The sequence below is a fragment of the Syngnathoides biaculeatus genome, chromosome 18, assembly GCF_019802595.1.
Source record: "Syngnathoides biaculeatus isolate LvHL_M chromosome 18, ASM1980259v1, whole genome shotgun sequence".
Taxonomy (NCBI): domain Eukaryota; kingdom Metazoa; phylum Chordata; class Actinopteri; order Syngnathiformes; family Syngnathidae; genus Syngnathoides; species Syngnathoides biaculeatus.
Window position 1 is genome coordinate 9,192,452 of NC_084657.1, and position 16,853 is coordinate 9,209,304.

Genomic DNA, 16,853 nt, shown 5'->3' on the forward strand with positions numbered 1-16,853 from the left:
GTTCGGGTTCCTCCGCGAACACCGCCGCCATATTGAACCCGTCAAAGAGAAGCGACGGGTGGTACGACGACGCTACAACATGACAGAGATGATCGCTGAAATAGTCGCGGATCAAACGAAGCCGTTAAAATCACTTCGATGTGAAAACCGGGAGCTCGCGAGAGGCCGGCTGCCTGAAAAGTAGATCTGATGTCTGGGCACCGCTGTTTTAAGTGATTGAAAACACGTGGCGGATTACGAACCGTAAAATACAACAGTGGAGACCCCAGACCGTTGAACAGCGGACGCTGTACAACAAGCTAGAATGGGAACAAATTCACAAAGCTTCAACAAACTTGTTCACGAGTGAGGGAAGAACTGAGCGGCAGATCAACAGACGGATCGGTGCGGCGTCCGCAGTGATGCGGATTTTGTATCGGTCCGGTGTGGTGTGGTAAAGAGGGAGCCAAGTCGAAAAGCGAAGCTCTCAATGTAGCAGTTGATCTACATTCCTAACCCCACCTATGGGCATGAGCTGCGGGTCGTGACCGAAAGTTGTAGTGTATTCAATGAAATATAAGTGAAACATGATTTGCATTCTGTTTCTATTGACGTTTAGTAGCATCCCGACATCATTGGAATCGGGTTAATAATTCCTCTGAAAAATGTCAAACATCTTAGAAAATGTCACACTGTGAAAAGAATTGAGGAAATTATCCCCCCCCCAAAAAAAAAAAAAAAAACGGAACAAGTGTTGTCAGAAAAGTTGAACGAAGTCCACGCAAACATGTTTACGGCGCGTCCCAGTCATGCGATCTTTGGCGGTCACCAGAATGGACGACAGGGACTGACCGGAGAAGACGTGCAACCCGTGCGACGTCAGGATGACGAATCGTCTCCGTCGCGGATCGTCATCGCGCATCGTGGGCTTCTTAAACACCTGTCAAGTCCCGCCCCTCGACAGGCACAATCCGCAACCCGCGCGGCTTAAGGGGTTTTGGCTTCCTCGGACGGCTTCTCGGAGGGTTCGGCGGCCTCGTCCCTCTTGTCTCCCGATAGGAAGTCTTGGATGGCTGTCTCGATGTGCGGTCTGAAGGTGTGGTTCATCTTGGGGTCCACCACCTGAGTGATGATGCGGTCCACCCCTGACTCCAACATGCCCGACCTCCGGACAAAAACCACACGGCTCGTCAGCAAACCCGCGCGCGCCCATACACAAAGTACGTAAGTACACAAAGACTTACTGGACCACACTTTGTCTGAGTCCGTTCCTCATCTGGTTCTTGTTAATGGACGCCTTCCACTCCTGAGTGCTCAAATGCGACGTCACAAAGTTGTCCACCTTCTGACGCAGGTTTTGGTAGGCCGGCTGAAAGCGGCAAGAACTCATTTTGGACCGTGCCGAGACAATCTTATCGGATTAAATTATCCTCAGGCTATTACCCACCCTTTGGCCAAATAAAACGAGTAAAAAAATGGAAATTGTAATCAGTCACTGTGGTTTGACAGGCGCATGTGCGCCCACAAATCTGCAGAGTCGAGCACGAAAAATCACGCGCGTAAAATTTGTTACGAGTAGAAATATTCACAATACCCGAGAGCTGTTGTGCTGTTGGTTGTCACAACGGTGACGGAGGAGCCGACTCCCTGCCCCAATCATAGTTAATGAATGCGAGTTTGTGTAAAACCAGGGCATCATTTCTTTGATTATCGGTATTTGTATTGAATACTAGCTGAAAAGATCGACGGATTCCGGCAAAGGTTAACGTGTAGTCGAATACGCTTCGGCGTTCACGAGCTGTCAAAACTGTCACTATGTGGGATTTATTCCTGATGAGAACAGATCCAGCAAGGAAGTATTTGTACACGTCCAGACTTTCCTACGCTTTCAAACTCTTCCGTGTAAATCTCGACGACTTACTCACCCGATCCACGTGTAGATCCAGTTGCCCAAGACAAGCCGAAGCGCCCAAGAAGTGTTAACAACGCGAGCAATTTTACCCTTTTAGGGATCCAGTGGGAGGAATCAACCACTTTGCGCAGCTGTTGTACCGACTGGGAAGTCCTCCGGGGGGACCCACACAGCAACGGGGAGAACATGCAAACTCCAACACAGGCAGGTCCGGGACTGAACCCGGGACCTCCGAACTGTGAGGCCAACACTTTCCTATTGAACCCTACGTGCCGCTAGTATCAAATATGTAAAGTAGAAATATTGTTTACATATTTTAATCATTCTGGTACCCATACACACAAAAACTCATGGAACGCGCATGTGTGTGTGTGTGTGTGTGTGTGTGTGTGTGTGTTTTCCTACTTCGCGTTTTTTCACATTTCGCGAGGGAGGGGGGTGTTAACCGCGAAAAACAAGGGATTATCCCGTTAGGCTAATTCAAATAAAAAGTTGAATACGGGTTGGAAATTATATAATTTTCGATATATAGGACGTGAATTAGCATGTAGCTTAGTGAACATGGCAGCGGCTACCTTGGTGTCGACGTCAGCCAGGCAGTCGCGGCGGAACTCGTCGAAAAGTCCTCGGTTCTTCAGGTGCTCCACGATCATGGCGATGAGCTGGGGGTCCCCCGGGGGCAGGCTGGTTGGGTCCACGCTCCCGCCGACCTCCGCCATCACCCAAGAACGGTTCGAGGAGCTCTCCAACCACGACCTGAATGAAACTAGCTAGCTGGCTAACTCAAACTAGCCCGACGACGCTATTTCGCTTAAGCATGTACGATGGATTTAGCGACCAGAACCTAATGTGCGGGCGGAGTGGTGGGTAGTACAGTAATTTGGCGCCGGAACCGCTCCTCGCAGGGATAGCGAATACAACAAATCGAACGCTCGCCAGAGACTCCAACACGCATGCGTAGTCGAACTCCGATTCCGGATGTGTTTGATTCAAGCCTCACCGCGAATCCGTCGAGCTAAACAATAGCATAGCGTCGTTAGCTTCAAGAAATTCATTTCAAAACACTTTTATCTTAAATAATTATGGTTATTTAGGAGGTTTTTATCCCTGCTTACGTCTGCACCGTCTTCTCAGCTTTTAACCACCCGAGGCCGTCCGAAGGTAAGACTCGCCGAGTCCGGCTAAAGTAGCATCAAGTGTGCGTGTGTTAGTATAAATAGCGATCGCGTCCATGCACCAAAATAACCCAAGTACTCAAATTTGTTTACGCTCGAAGCGAGCGTCCTCACATTTCAGACCACTGCAATATATAACTCTCACCCAACCAGACTAAAACATGTTATCATTATTAATGCGATTCAATTAGTGTCAAAATATAGACCGGTTAAAAATGATTGAATGAATGATTGTCTGGCAACCAGTTCAAGGTGTATCCTGCCTCCTGCCCCGATGGTAGCTGGGATATACTCTTGCACTTCCTCACCCTTGTGAGGATAAGCGGTTCATCAAATGGATGGGCGGATCATTGTTTTTGTTGTAGATGAGCGGCGAGGCCAACAAAGATTTTGAGGAGCAGCTGCGCCTCCAGGAGCTCTACAGCAGGAAAAGCCAGGACGGTTCCGACCCGTTCACGTACACGGACCCCGATGACGGCACCGTGTACGACTGGGACCACGACAAGAAGGCCTGGTTCCCCAAAGTACGACAAACGCGCGCGTCACGCGGGAAGTGGACCTTGACTACCGTTGTCGTCGTTGTGTTCAGATCACGGAGGACTTCATGGCGGCTTATCAGGCCAACTACGGCTTCGGACGGGAGGGCGACCCGGACGCCGGCGGCACCGCGGCGGAAACGGAGAAGCAGCAGCCAGCGGCGGCGGCGGCCACCACGCGAGAGCCGATCTCAGAGCAGCCAAAGAGTGCGGCGGCTAAAGACTGCAAGCAGAAAGGAGAGAAGAGGAAACCAGAACCGGGCTGGTTCGACATGGAGGACGACAAGAACACCAACGTGTACGTGACAGGTGGGTTGCGACCGCCCCGCGAGTTTCCCCCGGCGCCGACGTCCTCTTGACGGGTCGACCCGTGCGTGCACAGGCCTCCCGCCCGACACCAGCCCCGACGAGTTCGTGGCCCTGATGTCCAAGTGCGGCATCGTCATGCGGGACCCGCTCAGCGAGGACTACAAGGTCAAACTGTACAAGGACCAAGACGGCAACCTGAAAGGAGATGGACTGTGCTGCTACCTCAAGGTCTCTACGGACCACCTCCGAGCACACGCGCCTTAAAGACCGTCTGTCTGTTTATTTCCGCTTATCCTCATTATATCGGGGACTCCGCTTCTGGGTTTCCACACACGAGCTGTCATTTTTATAATGCGGACGAACTTTTGCGAGCGCAAGCTCGATATCCAGTACACGCCGAGTCTGGCGACAGTGAACTTGAATCCGTTTTAGGTGAATTTGGGAAAATTGATTATTTAATTAAAAAAGTGCTTTCAAGCTGTTACTCCGACTCCCATTTAAGGTTTACTCTCAAAATAAACACGAAACAAAGACCAAGTGGACAAACTACCTTAAGAGAGGCCTGGTAGCTAAATGCTAACACTAGTTAGCATGCGTGTTGTGAACACAAACGTGTCTGAATGGGCAGCGTTGGCGCCGTCCTGCCTCGAGGTGGCGTAGGCGCAGCAGCCTTCAGTTGAAACCGTGTGACAAAAATGCTTCATTTCTTTCCCTGCCAGACATTTTTTTTTTCTTTTTTTACGGAGGCTAACTGTCTTTGTGTGTGCGTTCAGAGGGAGTCGGTGGAGTTGGCCGTGCGTCTTCTGGACGAGTCGGAGGTCAGAGGTTACAAGCTGCACGTGGAGGTGGCTCGCTTCCAGCTCAAAGGGCAATACGACGCCAGCAAGAAGAAAAAGAAGAACAAGGAGTACCGCAAGAAGATGCAGCAACAGCAAAAGTGCGTGCGTCCAAACCGTCGTTCCGATTCTTTTGTCGATGAGCTCGAGGAGGCGGTCCGTGATCGGCCTCAGAAAGGAGTTCTGAGTCTGGATTGCAAAGTGGGAAAAGGGGCCGCTTCGGCGAACGTAACACCAGAACCATCTGCTCATGTTCTGCATCTGGTCCACTCTGCTCACAATCCGTCTCGGGAGCAGAACCTCCAGTCGGGAGGTGTGCGGGTGCCGCTAAACCGTCGGTGGGTCTGTCCCGGCAGGCAGTTGGACTGGCGGCCCGAGAAGCAAGCGGATGCCAGGAAGCGACACGAGAAGGTCGTCATCGTCAAGAACATGTTCCGTCCCGCCGACTTTGAGGTGTGCCCACGTGCGCTGGCATAAACGGGAGTCGTGCCGACGTCCGCAATCAAAACGTCCCGTGTTTGTGTGCGCATCAGGAGGACCCCCTGGTGTTGAACGAGTACCGTGACGACTTGCGCTCAGAATGCGAGAAGTTCGGCGAGGTCAAGAAGGTCATCCTGTTCGACGTGAGTGGCCGCCCGCCCGTCGTCGTCGCCGCGTCCCGATCGGCCGTTCCGGATGTGGACCCTGTCGTTGTATGTGGTCGCTTAGCGCCACCCGGACGGCGTGGCGTCGGTGGCCTTCAAGGAGCTGGAACACGCCGACGCCTGCGTGGCGTCCTTCCACGGGCGCTGGTTCGCCGGACGCCAGCTTGCCGCGATGCTCTGGGACGGCAACACTGACTATCAGGTACGAGTGGGCGGGGCCTTTGCTATTCCACAAAGTAGATTAAAGAACCCTGGTTGCCGTGGTGATGCCGTCATATGTTGCGTGTAAAGGTGGAGGAGACGAGCCGCGAACGTGAAGAGCGTCTGAAGGCTTGGTCCTCGTTCTTGGAGGCGGGGAAGCCGGCGGAGGGCCCAGGCGCCGCTGGAGCTTCCGGCAGCGCGCCGCCCCAAACTCGGACGTCGCAGCAGCCGCAGCCTGAAGGGAAAAAGGAAGAGGAAACCGGGTCGACCGACAGCAGCCTGGCCGGCAGCGACGATGACGACAACGACGCCAACGCCGCTTAACTGGACGCCGCGATGAACGGCGCAGTGCGTTCATCGAGTGGCTCCATCCGTCCATTTCGGGCGCCAGACTCATTTTCGGCACACGGAAATTCCGCTTTCCACTGCAAATCCGCAACCTCACCGTTCTAGTACAATTCCCCACAACTTTCAGCGCTGCCAGGCATTCGATTGGTTCTCTGCGGCAAAGGAAGGCCCGCGATTGGCCGGGACCAAGAGCGACCCAGTCCTACCGCAAAATCCGCAAGCAATCGACACTCGTCCATCAAGGCTTATTGTCTAAACACGTCGGCAGCAAAAGCATTTCTTCTATTCCCCCAAAATATGATTACATTTTAAATATGGGATTTTTAAGCTCCGCCCCTCAGTTTAACGCCCACCTAAAAAAAAAAAAAAATTCGATGGCACCAATGTGCGTCCAGAAGGCACCAAAAATACACTAGTACGAGTTTTTCTGTGGGTCCCCCCTTCCCTTAAAAAAAAAGCAATAAAATTTCCAACAGAAAATGTCAAAGTTCACAATATATTTGGAACAAATTGAATTTGAAATCATGACATTTTCGTACACAGGAGCAGTTGAAAGATGCGATGCACAGAAAAGCTCGGAAAGGATTCAAGTGAATCAAGTCCGACACTTCATGCTCGCCCGCGAGCCGGCGCGCTACGCAACACCGCCGAAGCTAACCTTTAGCCGCTAAATAAAACAGCATCTATTGTGTCATTTGTTTATTATTATTATTATTATTGGCTTGTTGGTCACCATGGAGATGAGCTGTGCAGTAATGGCAGCGACCTCGTGTGGCTGTTTCCCGTACGGTCGGGCGGCGCGGATCGGGAAACGCCCGCCGCCGGAGGAGTCTGTCAGTCTTCTGCAATAATTTAAGGAAAGTTCCGGCGTGCGGTTCGCATTTGCGCCGCGTCCGCAAGAAGGAAACAACAGAAAGAGATGTGACGGGTGCCCTCGGAAACAGGAAGTGGTCCTTGAAGGTGGGTCGGTGGTGGTGGTGAAGTCAGGTCCGGGAGCTTCTCCCCTTCTTTTGCCCGTCTAAGCGGGTCCGGAAGGTTCCGCCCCCTTCCAAGGCTGACAACATAGAACAAAAAGAACTATTGTCACCTTTTTTTTTAAGTAAACATTAAGACACCTCGGAAAGATTGTACCGTAATTCCCGGCCGGCCCACAGAGCGTACGGCGGCGCTAGCGTTAAACTTTCTGTGTACCGAGCCTTATAGCCAGGTGTGGTAACGCGAGCCCTGCCCTACGCTAGCGCCGGGCTAACACTAGCGCCGCATAAACCGCAGGGTTGAAAAGCGTGTGAAACAAGTCGTGGGCTTGTAGGCCGGAAATGACGGCATTCGTTTTCTAATGAATTGGGGACGGGAAAGGCCCGGCGCCAAATATCGGCATCACCTCGCCCGAAAAGTTGAGCCGATTTCTCTGCTCCCGACTTCCGTGCGCTTCCGCTGCACTTGCGTACGCAGCGGTTGAACGCTACTCGGATGACTTACGAGTCGTACCTGGTCGGTTTGGTTCTACGCGGTGTACGTCTGTGAGGAGAACGCAGGTCGTTACCAATGCGGGCTTGGCGAGCGGGGGCGCGCGGGCATAGTCGGGCGGGTTGGCGCGCGGGTCGTAGCCGAGCCGCGCCAGCATGGGGGCCACCTCGGCCATGTGCTCGACGACGTCTTCGGGGATGCGGCCCACCCACTTGTCCAGCGCGTCGGTGTTCACCGGCTTCACCACCTGGTCGGTCGAGCGCTCCACCCTGCGCACGCCGTCCGCAGCCATTCGTTTACCGGCCGGCCCCCATTCACAGCCCTTTTCCCTCCGATAGCGGCAACTCACTTGGACAGCGAGACGCCGCCGGCCTTGCCGATGAGCTCCTCGTGGTGCAGGACGGCGGCGTCCCACTGGAGCTCCAGGAAGCGCAGCAGCTTCCTCATCTCGCGCTCGGGCTGCAGCACCAGGTGCTCGTAGCGGACGGGCAGGCAGCGGTCCGGGCCGGCCGCCACGCACTGGTTGAACATGGTCTCCACCGCGTTGCTCCACTTGGTCAGGCAGTCGCGGGGGTTGTTCAGGTCGAAGCCCGAGATGGTCACCTGAGGACGGCACCGGCGAATTTATGCAGCTTTTACGACGGCGCGGTCGTTCACGTCATTTAACTCCCAATTAACCAAATCAGACATCACAGGGCAGTCACATGACCGCCCGCTGATCTTACGGTGTCACACGGCAAAAAAACTTCTGCGTCAAGTCATGTTAGCAGTTTGGACGACTACCGTAATTTCCGGCCCACGAGCCGCGACTTTTTCTCCTCCACACGCTTTCAACCTTGCGGCTTATGCGGTGATGTTGCTAATTGTGCATTTTTTCTAGGTCACTCGAGCGGAAAAGGTAAGCGTGAGATTGGTGGAATATATGTGCAGAGGAAGTGACTTTTACCACCGTTTCTTTTTTTTTTTTTTTAACCGCCCCTGTGCTAACGTTATCACTGGGTTAGGATGTTGCTGGCGCATCGCAATGATTTTTAACGGTGTTTTTTTTTTAAACCGGCCCTGTTAGCGCTGTGCTAGCGTGCTGCTGCCGCATCTCTGATTTTTATCTGTATTTTTTTTTTAACTGGCCCTTTTAGTGCTGTGCTAGCATTAGCGCTGTGCTAGTGTGCTGCTGTCGCATCTCAGTGATTTTTTAACCGGTCCTGTTAGCGTTCTGCCAGCGTTAGTGCTTTGCTAGCGACCTGCTGTTGCATCTCAGTGATTTTTAATCCGGCCCTGTTAGAGCTGTGCTAGCGTGCTGCTGCCGCATTTCAGTGATTTTTACCTGTATGTCTTATTTTTTTTTTTAACCGGGCCTGAAAGAAAAAGCTAAGGTAAATAATTAAAATTTTGAAAACTCTTGTGTGTACCATCTTTCTTTGTAAATATCTCATGTTTCAATGTGCGCACACGCGGCTTTTAATCAGGTGCAGCTTGTGTATGTAAAAAATGTTTTTTTCTTTAAAAATGTACTGCGTCAGGCTTATAATCAGGTGCGCTCTATAGTCCGGAAATTATGGTACTTTTTATGTTTGCGTGAGTCATATTACTCGAAAGTAACAGTACTAACACTTGAATACTATATTTGGCTACACTTAGGCACCTCTGCCTACATTTTTCCCCTCATTTCCATCCCAATACGCTGTTCCCCAAAATGTTTGGAAAAAGAATATCTGGACTTTGGAAGCTGCAGTGGGAGGCGGCGCTCACCTTGCGTGAGATGACCGAGTGGATGGAGGCACGTCCGTCTCGCACCATCAACACGAACTTGCTCTTGGGGAAGATGTGCGCCAGGTACGTGAGCGACTTCAAGGCGAAAGGGTCCTTGTTGCAGAGACGGGGGGCCGGCTCTCCGTGGCCCACGATCACCTGATTGCGCACCCACACACAAGAGAAAGACCTTTGACAGTGACGCGGCGTTTTCACTTTTTTGGACTAGGTTGTCGCGCACGCCGACGTCACCTCCAAGAGGAAGGCGCGCACGGCCGAGTCCAGGACCCGGTCGGTGACGCCGGCCTCGTCCAGGCGGATGCGCTCCTTGACGGATCGGCTCCAGGAGGCGCGCATGGTGAGCAGTCTGGGGATGACGCGGGTCTCCTCCCCGCAGCGCACGGCTCGGTGGGCGTCCAGCATGACCCGCATCAGGGTGGTGCCGCTGCGGGGGAAGCCGCCGATGAAGATGAGGGGCGTGTCCTCGGGGAGCCGCTCGCTGAGCGAGGCGTTGGGGTCGGCCGAGGCCCGGCGGAGCTCGGCCCAGCGGGACCGCGGACTCTCGGGGGGGCAGTCCAGCCCGCTCAGGCCCAGGTAGAGCAGGGAGGCGGAGCAAAGGAGCACGCAGCCCAGCAGCACGTCGGAGCGGCTCACTCGCATCTTCGCCGAGTCCGCGGCGCGGGCCGGCCCGGTTTCTGCTGGGACGTTCAGACGAGGCCGAGGAAGCTTCCCGCCGGGCCCGCGGGCCGGGTCGCGTCCATCGTGTCCACCTAAAACGACAACAAAAACAGACCGTTTACGTCGCGTCCGACGTCGTACTTGAGGGGCGCCGCCAGATCCGAGTTCTCGACTCCGCTAATTACGCATCTTCACCCTCATCAGCTGTGCCGGCGGATAGCGTTACGATCGACCTGGCAGAACCGCACACTTCCTCATTTTGCAAAAAAAAGCGCTGACCCCACCTACGGATCCACTTCCTCCCCCCCCCCCCCCCCCCAAGATCTAATACGACACGACACTCGTGTGCTCGCTGGACGAAGGAGTTCCATCAGCCCTTCGGCCTCTTGACGGGTTATGAGCACAGAAGGGTCCGACCCAGATAGCCTCAAGTGTGCTCATCTGAAGACCGAGTCGCTCCGCTAGCGCCGACACTTCATCGCAGTTTCGGAGCACAGAGCACCGCGTTCTAGTTTTCAAGTCGAGCTGGTCCCGGTTCTGAGCGTGGAGGTCCAATATGCGGACAGGAGCTTCATTAGCACTACCGCTTTCTTGCTTTCAAGTTGGGCACGTTCTGGTTCTGTGCCTCCATCGAGTGCGCTCATGTGACCTCTGAGAGTACCGTAATTTCCAGAGTATAGAGCTCACCAGATTATTAATCGGTTCTGCGCAGAAAGGAGCCCAACAAATGGCTCACTTATAGAAAGGTTCTACCCACCGACGCGGAATATATCGCTGTTCGTTATCTGAACAAAGTCACGAAACTCGAGATTATTTGAAGGTTCAAGACAACAATTTACTGCTTGTAGGTAAGGCACTAATATGTGATTCGAAGTCGGCTGTGATCCAAAGAAGAGCGAACGTGCGTTCCATGACGCGACGAGCGGAGAAGAGAGCTCCAGGAGCAGCGCCATCAACAGGTCGATGTGCCCCCGCGTTCCCGTCGAGGCCTGCCGGCCAGCGGCGCCACATCTGGCCGGGCCGCGGCAGCCGACCTCCGGCTGAAGGACCGCGTCGGAGCTGAACGGGGCCCGGTCCGACCCGGCCCGTAAAACGCGAGCAAACGCGAAGACCGAATTAAGCAGCTAGTTAGCCGCTAACAGGCGTCGACAGCTCGAACGGACCGGACTCACCCGAGCCTCCCCCGGAACGAAAAGACGCTTTTGCGGGGGGAAACTCTCAGCTTTCCTCCGGCGGCGGAAACGCTTTTGCCGTGCAGTCCTCAAAATGAAGTTGGGAGCAGTGTCGCTGTCCGCTGGCGAGTATCGAGAAGGCGTCAACCAGAACGAGTACACGACCGAGGGCTGGGTGGGTGGGGGGGGGACAACAAAAAATATATATATTAAAATATATATTAAAAAAAACACTGCCGCTCACGACAGCCCGCTTGTGAAAGCTAGGCGCCGATTGGACGAGTGCATATTTGAATCCTTCCCATTGGCAGAACAATGAAACGTCATTTCCGGCACAAGACTAAAAAAAAAATCTATTTTACTTCCCCACTCGACATTAACAACGTTTAATAGACGACTTATTTTTTGACATTCTCACTAAAAGCTCAGCAGGGACGAGCTTCCTGAGTGCAAAACTCACCACAAGTAATTTGTCACTTAATTGTGAAAACACATTGCTTTAAAAGTTTTTTTTTTCCCAAGAATAAAGCAGCCCCGATGCCTTGCGCACATGCGCAGTGTGAGCCCACGTGACTCAGACTCAATAATAAGACGTCAATCAGTCATAAATGATTGATTTATCCGGTCCGACCAGATGGCTGGACCGCCAAATCGGAAGTGACGTAAATAACGCGCACTTGCTGTTGACAAAAAAATTCCAATTAACATACTAAGACAATTTGTTTATAAAGCATTGAATAAAGAAAAAAAGTTTTTTGGGAAGCAAAAATGTCTCCATCTATTTCCTGCTGCGCATCAAACTTTTTTTTTTTAATGAACAAATCACTAGTTTAAATTCTGGCAGATTATTATAAATGTTATTTTTGTAGTTTGTGAATAAGGAGATCTGTTCAGGGCACGGGCAGATCTATTCTAGTGGGATGTGGGGCTGAGCCCCCCTCCCTCGTCCCCCCAAATTGTAAAAATAATCTTGAACAGGAAGCTGCAATGCAGCACTTTCTCAAATCTACTTGCATGTACTGTACAATCGCTTCATAGATCGGTTTCAGCGCGTTGATCAGAGTCAAAAGGACGTCAAAGTAGCCACCGCGGCTTTCGATTTTTTTCTGCATCTGGACCCGGAGGAAGGAAGCTCTAAATTGTCCATAGGCAACTCTCCTGAAAGCCATCGGCTTCCTCTCCTGAGGGACTTTAATTTGGCCAAGTGCTGCACAAAACGTAGACAGCAGCCAATAAACTATCTCCACCCGAAGAGGAAGAACGAGGTGCTCGACAGCCGAAGTGCTGGGAACGAAATCAGCATGATGTTGCCTCACAGTGGCGTCGTGTGAAAACAGGAAAAGCGACACAGGAAGCGCAAAACCCTTTTAAGGTTAACTTCCTTCTTGTGGCCGTCATCGTCCATACGTTGCGCAGCGCTTCGTTATGTGACATTCTATTCTTTTTTTGCGGTGCATTCAAAGGGCATCTGGAAAACTTTTAAAGATGAGTTCAATAATATCTGACGGAGCGGTCGACGCTGTCGCGTTGGTTGGAGCTCCACGGCAAGCACTGTGCGCTCAAGCCGTCTCCGCGTCCGCAGTTGCAGCGTCTTCCTGTTCCAGGTCGCCGGGAAGCAGTTCTGAGATGGTTTGGATCAGCTCCTCGATCTGCTCCTCTGACAGACGCTCCTCGCTCTCCTCCACCATCTGATGTGCAAATGCCACACATACAAAAAAAGTACAGGTTCAACCACACGCGTGTTGTAAACATGCGGACGCTCGCAACGGGTGCCGGGCTGTATCTGAAAGGTGTTAGAATTCTTTCCAGGCCGGCTTTGGTACCAGTCAAAAGATGGTGTACCTGAAGAATTGGATCCCGAGGAGACACGCTGCACAAGCGTGTGCTAGCGAGTTCATGTCAAGTAGAATTGTGACCTCGATTGTGATGGTGGACTTTTTGTGTCTGGGGTTTCATACCCCTGGCAGGGTCACCCATGGCGAACAAGTTCTAGGTGAGGGACCAGACAAAGCACGGCCCCAATGAACCCTCATGATGATTAACACGAACGGACATCCATTTCCCTTGTCCGCACGCGGGTCACCAATCGCCGAACCCTGGCCTGGAGGTGAGGCCTTGGTGGCCGGGCCTGCACCCGTGGGGCCCGGCCACGACAGCCACGAAGGGTAACTAGATCCCTTTTCCCACAGGGTCACCACCTGCGGGCGGGGCTACGGGAGTCAGGCGCATTGTGAGCTTGGCCACGGCTGAAGGCAGGGACCTTGGTGAACCGATCCCCGACTACAGAAGCTGGCTCTGAGGATGTTAAACATCACCTCTCTGGCAGGGAAGGAGCCCAAGCTGGTGTATGAGGTGGAGAAGTTCCAACTAAATATCATCGCCCTCACCTTCACACATGGTTTGGACTCTTGTACCAGGCCTCCTGAGGATGTCGGATCCTTTTCCACTCCGGAGTTGCCCAGGGTGAGAGGCGCCAAGCTGTTGCGGGTATACTTACCCCCCCCCCAACTATGTTCTGACCCTACCTACGACCCACAGCTCGTAACCCAAAGAACAAGATTACTGATCGTAGCAACAGAAATGAGTTTCATCCGCAGGGCTCTCCCTTAGAGAACGGTGTGAGAAGTTGGATAATCCAGGAGGTCCTCAGAGTAAAGCTGTTCCTCCTCAAATGAAGTGGATGGGTTAGGGTTAGATTCGGATGCCCACTTCCCCTGGTCAGGTGGTCCAGGCAAGTCCCACAGGGAGGAAACCCAGCAGACGACCAGAGGCACCCTGGAAAGACGTCTGTCTTCCGACTGACCTCAGAACGCCTCGGGATCACCTGGAAGGGTAGGACCGATTGGCCGGGGAGAGGGGGAGGGAAATTTGGGCATACCCGCTAAAACTACTGCCCCTACGACCTGACCTCGGATAAGACGAAGAAAATGGATGGATGGACCGACAATTATTGTATATGTACATTTTTTCATATTTGCCTCATACATCATCGCACGGTAGAGCGCCGCTCACTGTCGTCTTTGTATTTTGCCACCGATTTCACGTTGATTGTATGCTGCGTGGATGAATTGGGGCGGATTCAAGCCATTTTGAGCCGCAACATAAATAATCTGCACTTGTATTTTTGACTTGATGAGGATAAAAAATAACAAGGCAAAAACACTCACTAGCTGCATCTCCACCGCGGTTTGGGGTCGGTGGTTGAGGAGCTGCAGCTTCTCGGCTCTGTTCAAGTGTGAAAAGGGCAAAGAGATGATATCAATATGTAAACAGAAGTGCGTGCCAACGAAAGAAAGAAAACGCTTTGACTGACTTTGTGAGTTTGTGACGCATCATGGTGGACAGAAACACTTTGACCATCTCGGGACTCTGGCGGCTGCACGGCGTCTTGGACAAGTATTTCAGCGTCTGGATTTGGGGAGACGTGAGCGGGAGAAGGGAAGGGTGGGAAAAATACTCGTAGAAATACTTGGTTGCTGTATTTACTTTCACTTGTTTGCACCTGAAACAAGTTTTTCTCCCTCTAACATTTGAAAACAGACACTTGTACTTGATACCCCTTACATTGCAGTCACTGTGATTTGACGGGCGCGTATGCGCCCGCGCTCCATCCCAGTCTAAAATCTGCAGCAGAGCACGAAAAATCACGTGCTTAAAATTTGTTACGAGTAGAAATACATAGATATGGAAAGACGTCACTTATTTTGGGTAGTCTTGACCAATGTTCCCTCTAAGCTGCGCCACTGCGCACTTGTCGCGCAAATGAAAACCGATCCGGCGCAGTGAACCACAGCCTGACGTCTTTTTTTGTTTTTTCATTTTTTTTTTAACACGGAAGCACACGGTCTCTGCCCATCTTACTTCTACTTCCTAGTTTACCTGACACCGCCCCCCTCCGCTCTTAAAGGGGTACACTGATAATTACAAACAACACACAAACAACTGCGGGCATGACTGACCACACCTGTACATTTTTCAAATGTGAGTGACTGCATTGTCAAAATAATTTTGTTTTTTTATGTTTTGGTTTTAAAATTAAAGATTTAAGTAAATACATGTATTGTTGTAATATTAGTGTGTAAAGTATAAATACCGTTTACATATTTTAATCAGGCAGCATGGTGGATCAGCTTGTGAAGCGTTGGGCTCACAGTACTGAGGACCCGGGTTCAATCCCGGCACCGCCTGTGTGGGGTTTGCATGTTCTCCCTGTGCCTGCCTGGGTTATCTCCGGGCACTCGGGTTTCCTCCCACATCCCCAAAACTCGCAACATTAATTGGACACTCTAACTTGCCCCTAGGTGTGATTGTGAGTGCGACTGTTGTCTGTCTCTATGTGCCCTGCGATTGGCTGGCGACCAGTTCAGGGTGTACCCCGCCTCTCCCCATGAGGATAAGCGGCAAAGAAAATGGACGGATGGATGGATATTTTAGTCACTCCGGTACCCAGATATACATACATGAAAATTGTGTGTGGGGCAGTGGAGACCTATTACACGGTTTTTCACATTTGGGTGGGGGGTCCTGGTCCCCATTGACAGTGAAAAATGAGGGATTACTGCAATGTGATATGCCAAAATAGAAGCGTTAGCAAAATGTCTCAGTCAATAAAACGTTTGACTTTCATACTTGTGTTTAATTCAGTGTGTACACTTTTTTAAACACTTTTGCCATTATTGTTTTTTTTTTTTTATATATGCATTAGTATATGTATATCTTCTTCGGTCCAGGGTGCGCGTGACGCGAAAGACGACAGAATGCGCTCACTTCGTACATGACGGTGTTGAGATTCTGCTGGCCGGCGCTGTGTTTGCTCCTGCCACTCTCCTTCTTCTGCTCCTTCAGGTCAGTCAGCAGCTGGAATACCTGACGCAAACATTTAGACAGTACAACGAACAAACACGTACACACGACACACATTTGTTTTTAAATTAATGTATGCCAATATTTACACAACCAACATCATTTCGATGACATTCAGAACGGACGTAGAGGATAGAAATGAGACGGAGAACATTGTCTTACCTCATAGTTACTGAGCATGGCTGCGTTAGCATTTTTCCTAATAAGAAGATACAGAGTTTACTTGTTATTATTTACAACAAGTAGTATAAGTATAATATACACACACATATATATATATATATATATATATATATATATATATATATATATATACACACACATATATAGTATAATACAAGTATAATTATATACTTGTAAATTATAAAACATTACAAGTACATGATATACTGTCTGTATTTGATTCTAGTGATATTTTACACATGTATATAGATAGATAGATAGATAGATAGATAGATAGATAGATAGATAGATAGATAGATAGATAGATAGATAGATAGATAGATAGATAGATAGATAGATAGATAGATAGATAGATAGACAAAGCGAGAGAGAGAACAAACAGTATTTATGCGATTTTTGTATTTTACGTTCATTTTGGTCGACATGAACAATATCAGTAAGCGGAAACAATGAATACATGAGTTTAATCATCAATATTATCATCTGTAAGTGAAAGAAATGTGGTGTATTTGAATACCAATGAGAGAAGAAAAAGTCATAGAAGAGTAAAATAAAATATTGTTTGTGACTTACACTTCCATGTTTCCGCTGTGGTTCCGGACGAAAGAGTCCGTGTGAAACAAGGCATTAGACGTTCATTGGTTCCGAACACACCCGCGTTAGAAGCAACAAAAAAATCTAAATTATCCAGGAATGAAAAGTAATTCCACGCAAAACCAGTGTGAATATATCGAAATAATTATTCATTTTATTATTTTTTTTCCTCGTGAGGATGCCAAAAGGAAGGTATTTTGAATCGTG

General features: G+C 50.7%; 4 protein-coding genes across 7 annotated transcripts; 1 reads left to right on the top strand and 3 right to left on the bottom strand.

The window, feature by feature from the left end:
* Positions 1-36: 36 nt before the first annotated feature.
* bod1 (biorientation of chromosomes in cell division 1) lies at positions 37-2,658 on the bottom strand. Its single transcript, XM_061802580.1, has 3 exons — positions 2,467-2,658; positions 1,224-1,348; positions 37-1,144 (listed from the first exon to the last, which is right to left on the bottom strand). Exons 1-3 carry the CDS (start codon positions 2,608-2,610, stop codon positions 967-969), a joined length of 447 nt encoding a protein of 148 aa, XP_061658564.1. The 5' UTR covers positions 2,611-2,658; the 3' UTR covers positions 37-966.
* On the top strand, positions 2,658-6,632 carry htatsf1 (HIV-1 Tat specific factor 1). The gene is made up of 9 exons (XM_061802559.1): positions 2,658-3,052; positions 3,432-3,590; positions 3,656-3,911; positions 3,985-4,139; positions 4,685-4,848; positions 5,104-5,200; positions 5,281-5,370; positions 5,456-5,593; positions 5,683-6,632. The coding sequence occupies exons 2-9, from the start codon at positions 3,432-3,434 to the stop codon at positions 5,914-5,916; spliced, it is 1,293 nt and encodes a 430-aa protein (XP_061658543.1). The 5' UTR covers positions 2,658-3,052; the 3' UTR covers positions 5,917-6,632.
* Positions 6,627-12,226, bottom strand: tpst1l (tyrosylprotein sulfotransferase 1, like). 4 transcript variants are annotated; one of them, XM_061802557.1, is made up of 7 exons: positions 11,467-12,226; positions 11,007-11,177; positions 9,409-9,926; positions 9,157-9,315; positions 7,757-8,010; positions 7,429-7,676; positions 6,627-6,994 (listed from the first exon to the last, which is right to left on the bottom strand). In XM_061802557.1, exons 3-7 carry the CDS (start codon positions 9,814-9,816, stop codon positions 6,924-6,926), a joined length of 1,140 nt encoding a protein of 379 aa, XP_061658541.1. In that variant the 5' UTR covers positions 9,817-9,926; positions 11,007-11,177; positions 11,467-12,226; the 3' UTR covers positions 6,627-6,923. The 4 variants fall into 4 exon arrangements, with proteins under 4 accessions (XP_061658541.1, XP_061658539.1, XP_061658540.1 ...); XM_061802555.1 differs by lacking the exons at positions 11,007-11,177; positions 11,467-12,226 and adding an exon at positions 10,674-11,000; XM_061802556.1 differs by lacking the exons at positions 11,007-11,177; positions 11,467-12,226 and adding an exon at positions 10,592-11,000 and having other exon boundaries at positions 7,484-7,676.
* Positions 12,227-12,368: 142 nt separating this feature from the next.
* On the bottom strand, positions 12,369-16,759 carry crcp (calcitonin gene-related peptide-receptor component protein). The gene is made up of 6 exons (XM_061802579.1): positions 16,626-16,759; positions 16,032-16,068; positions 15,774-15,872; positions 14,320-14,414; positions 14,174-14,231; positions 12,369-12,694 (listed from the first exon to the last, which is right to left on the bottom strand). The coding sequence occupies exons 1-6, from the start codon at positions 16,631-16,633 to the stop codon at positions 12,566-12,568; spliced, it is 426 nt and encodes a 141-aa protein (XP_061658563.1). The 5' UTR covers positions 16,634-16,759; the 3' UTR covers positions 12,369-12,565.
* Positions 16,760-16,853: the final 94 nt, after the last annotated feature.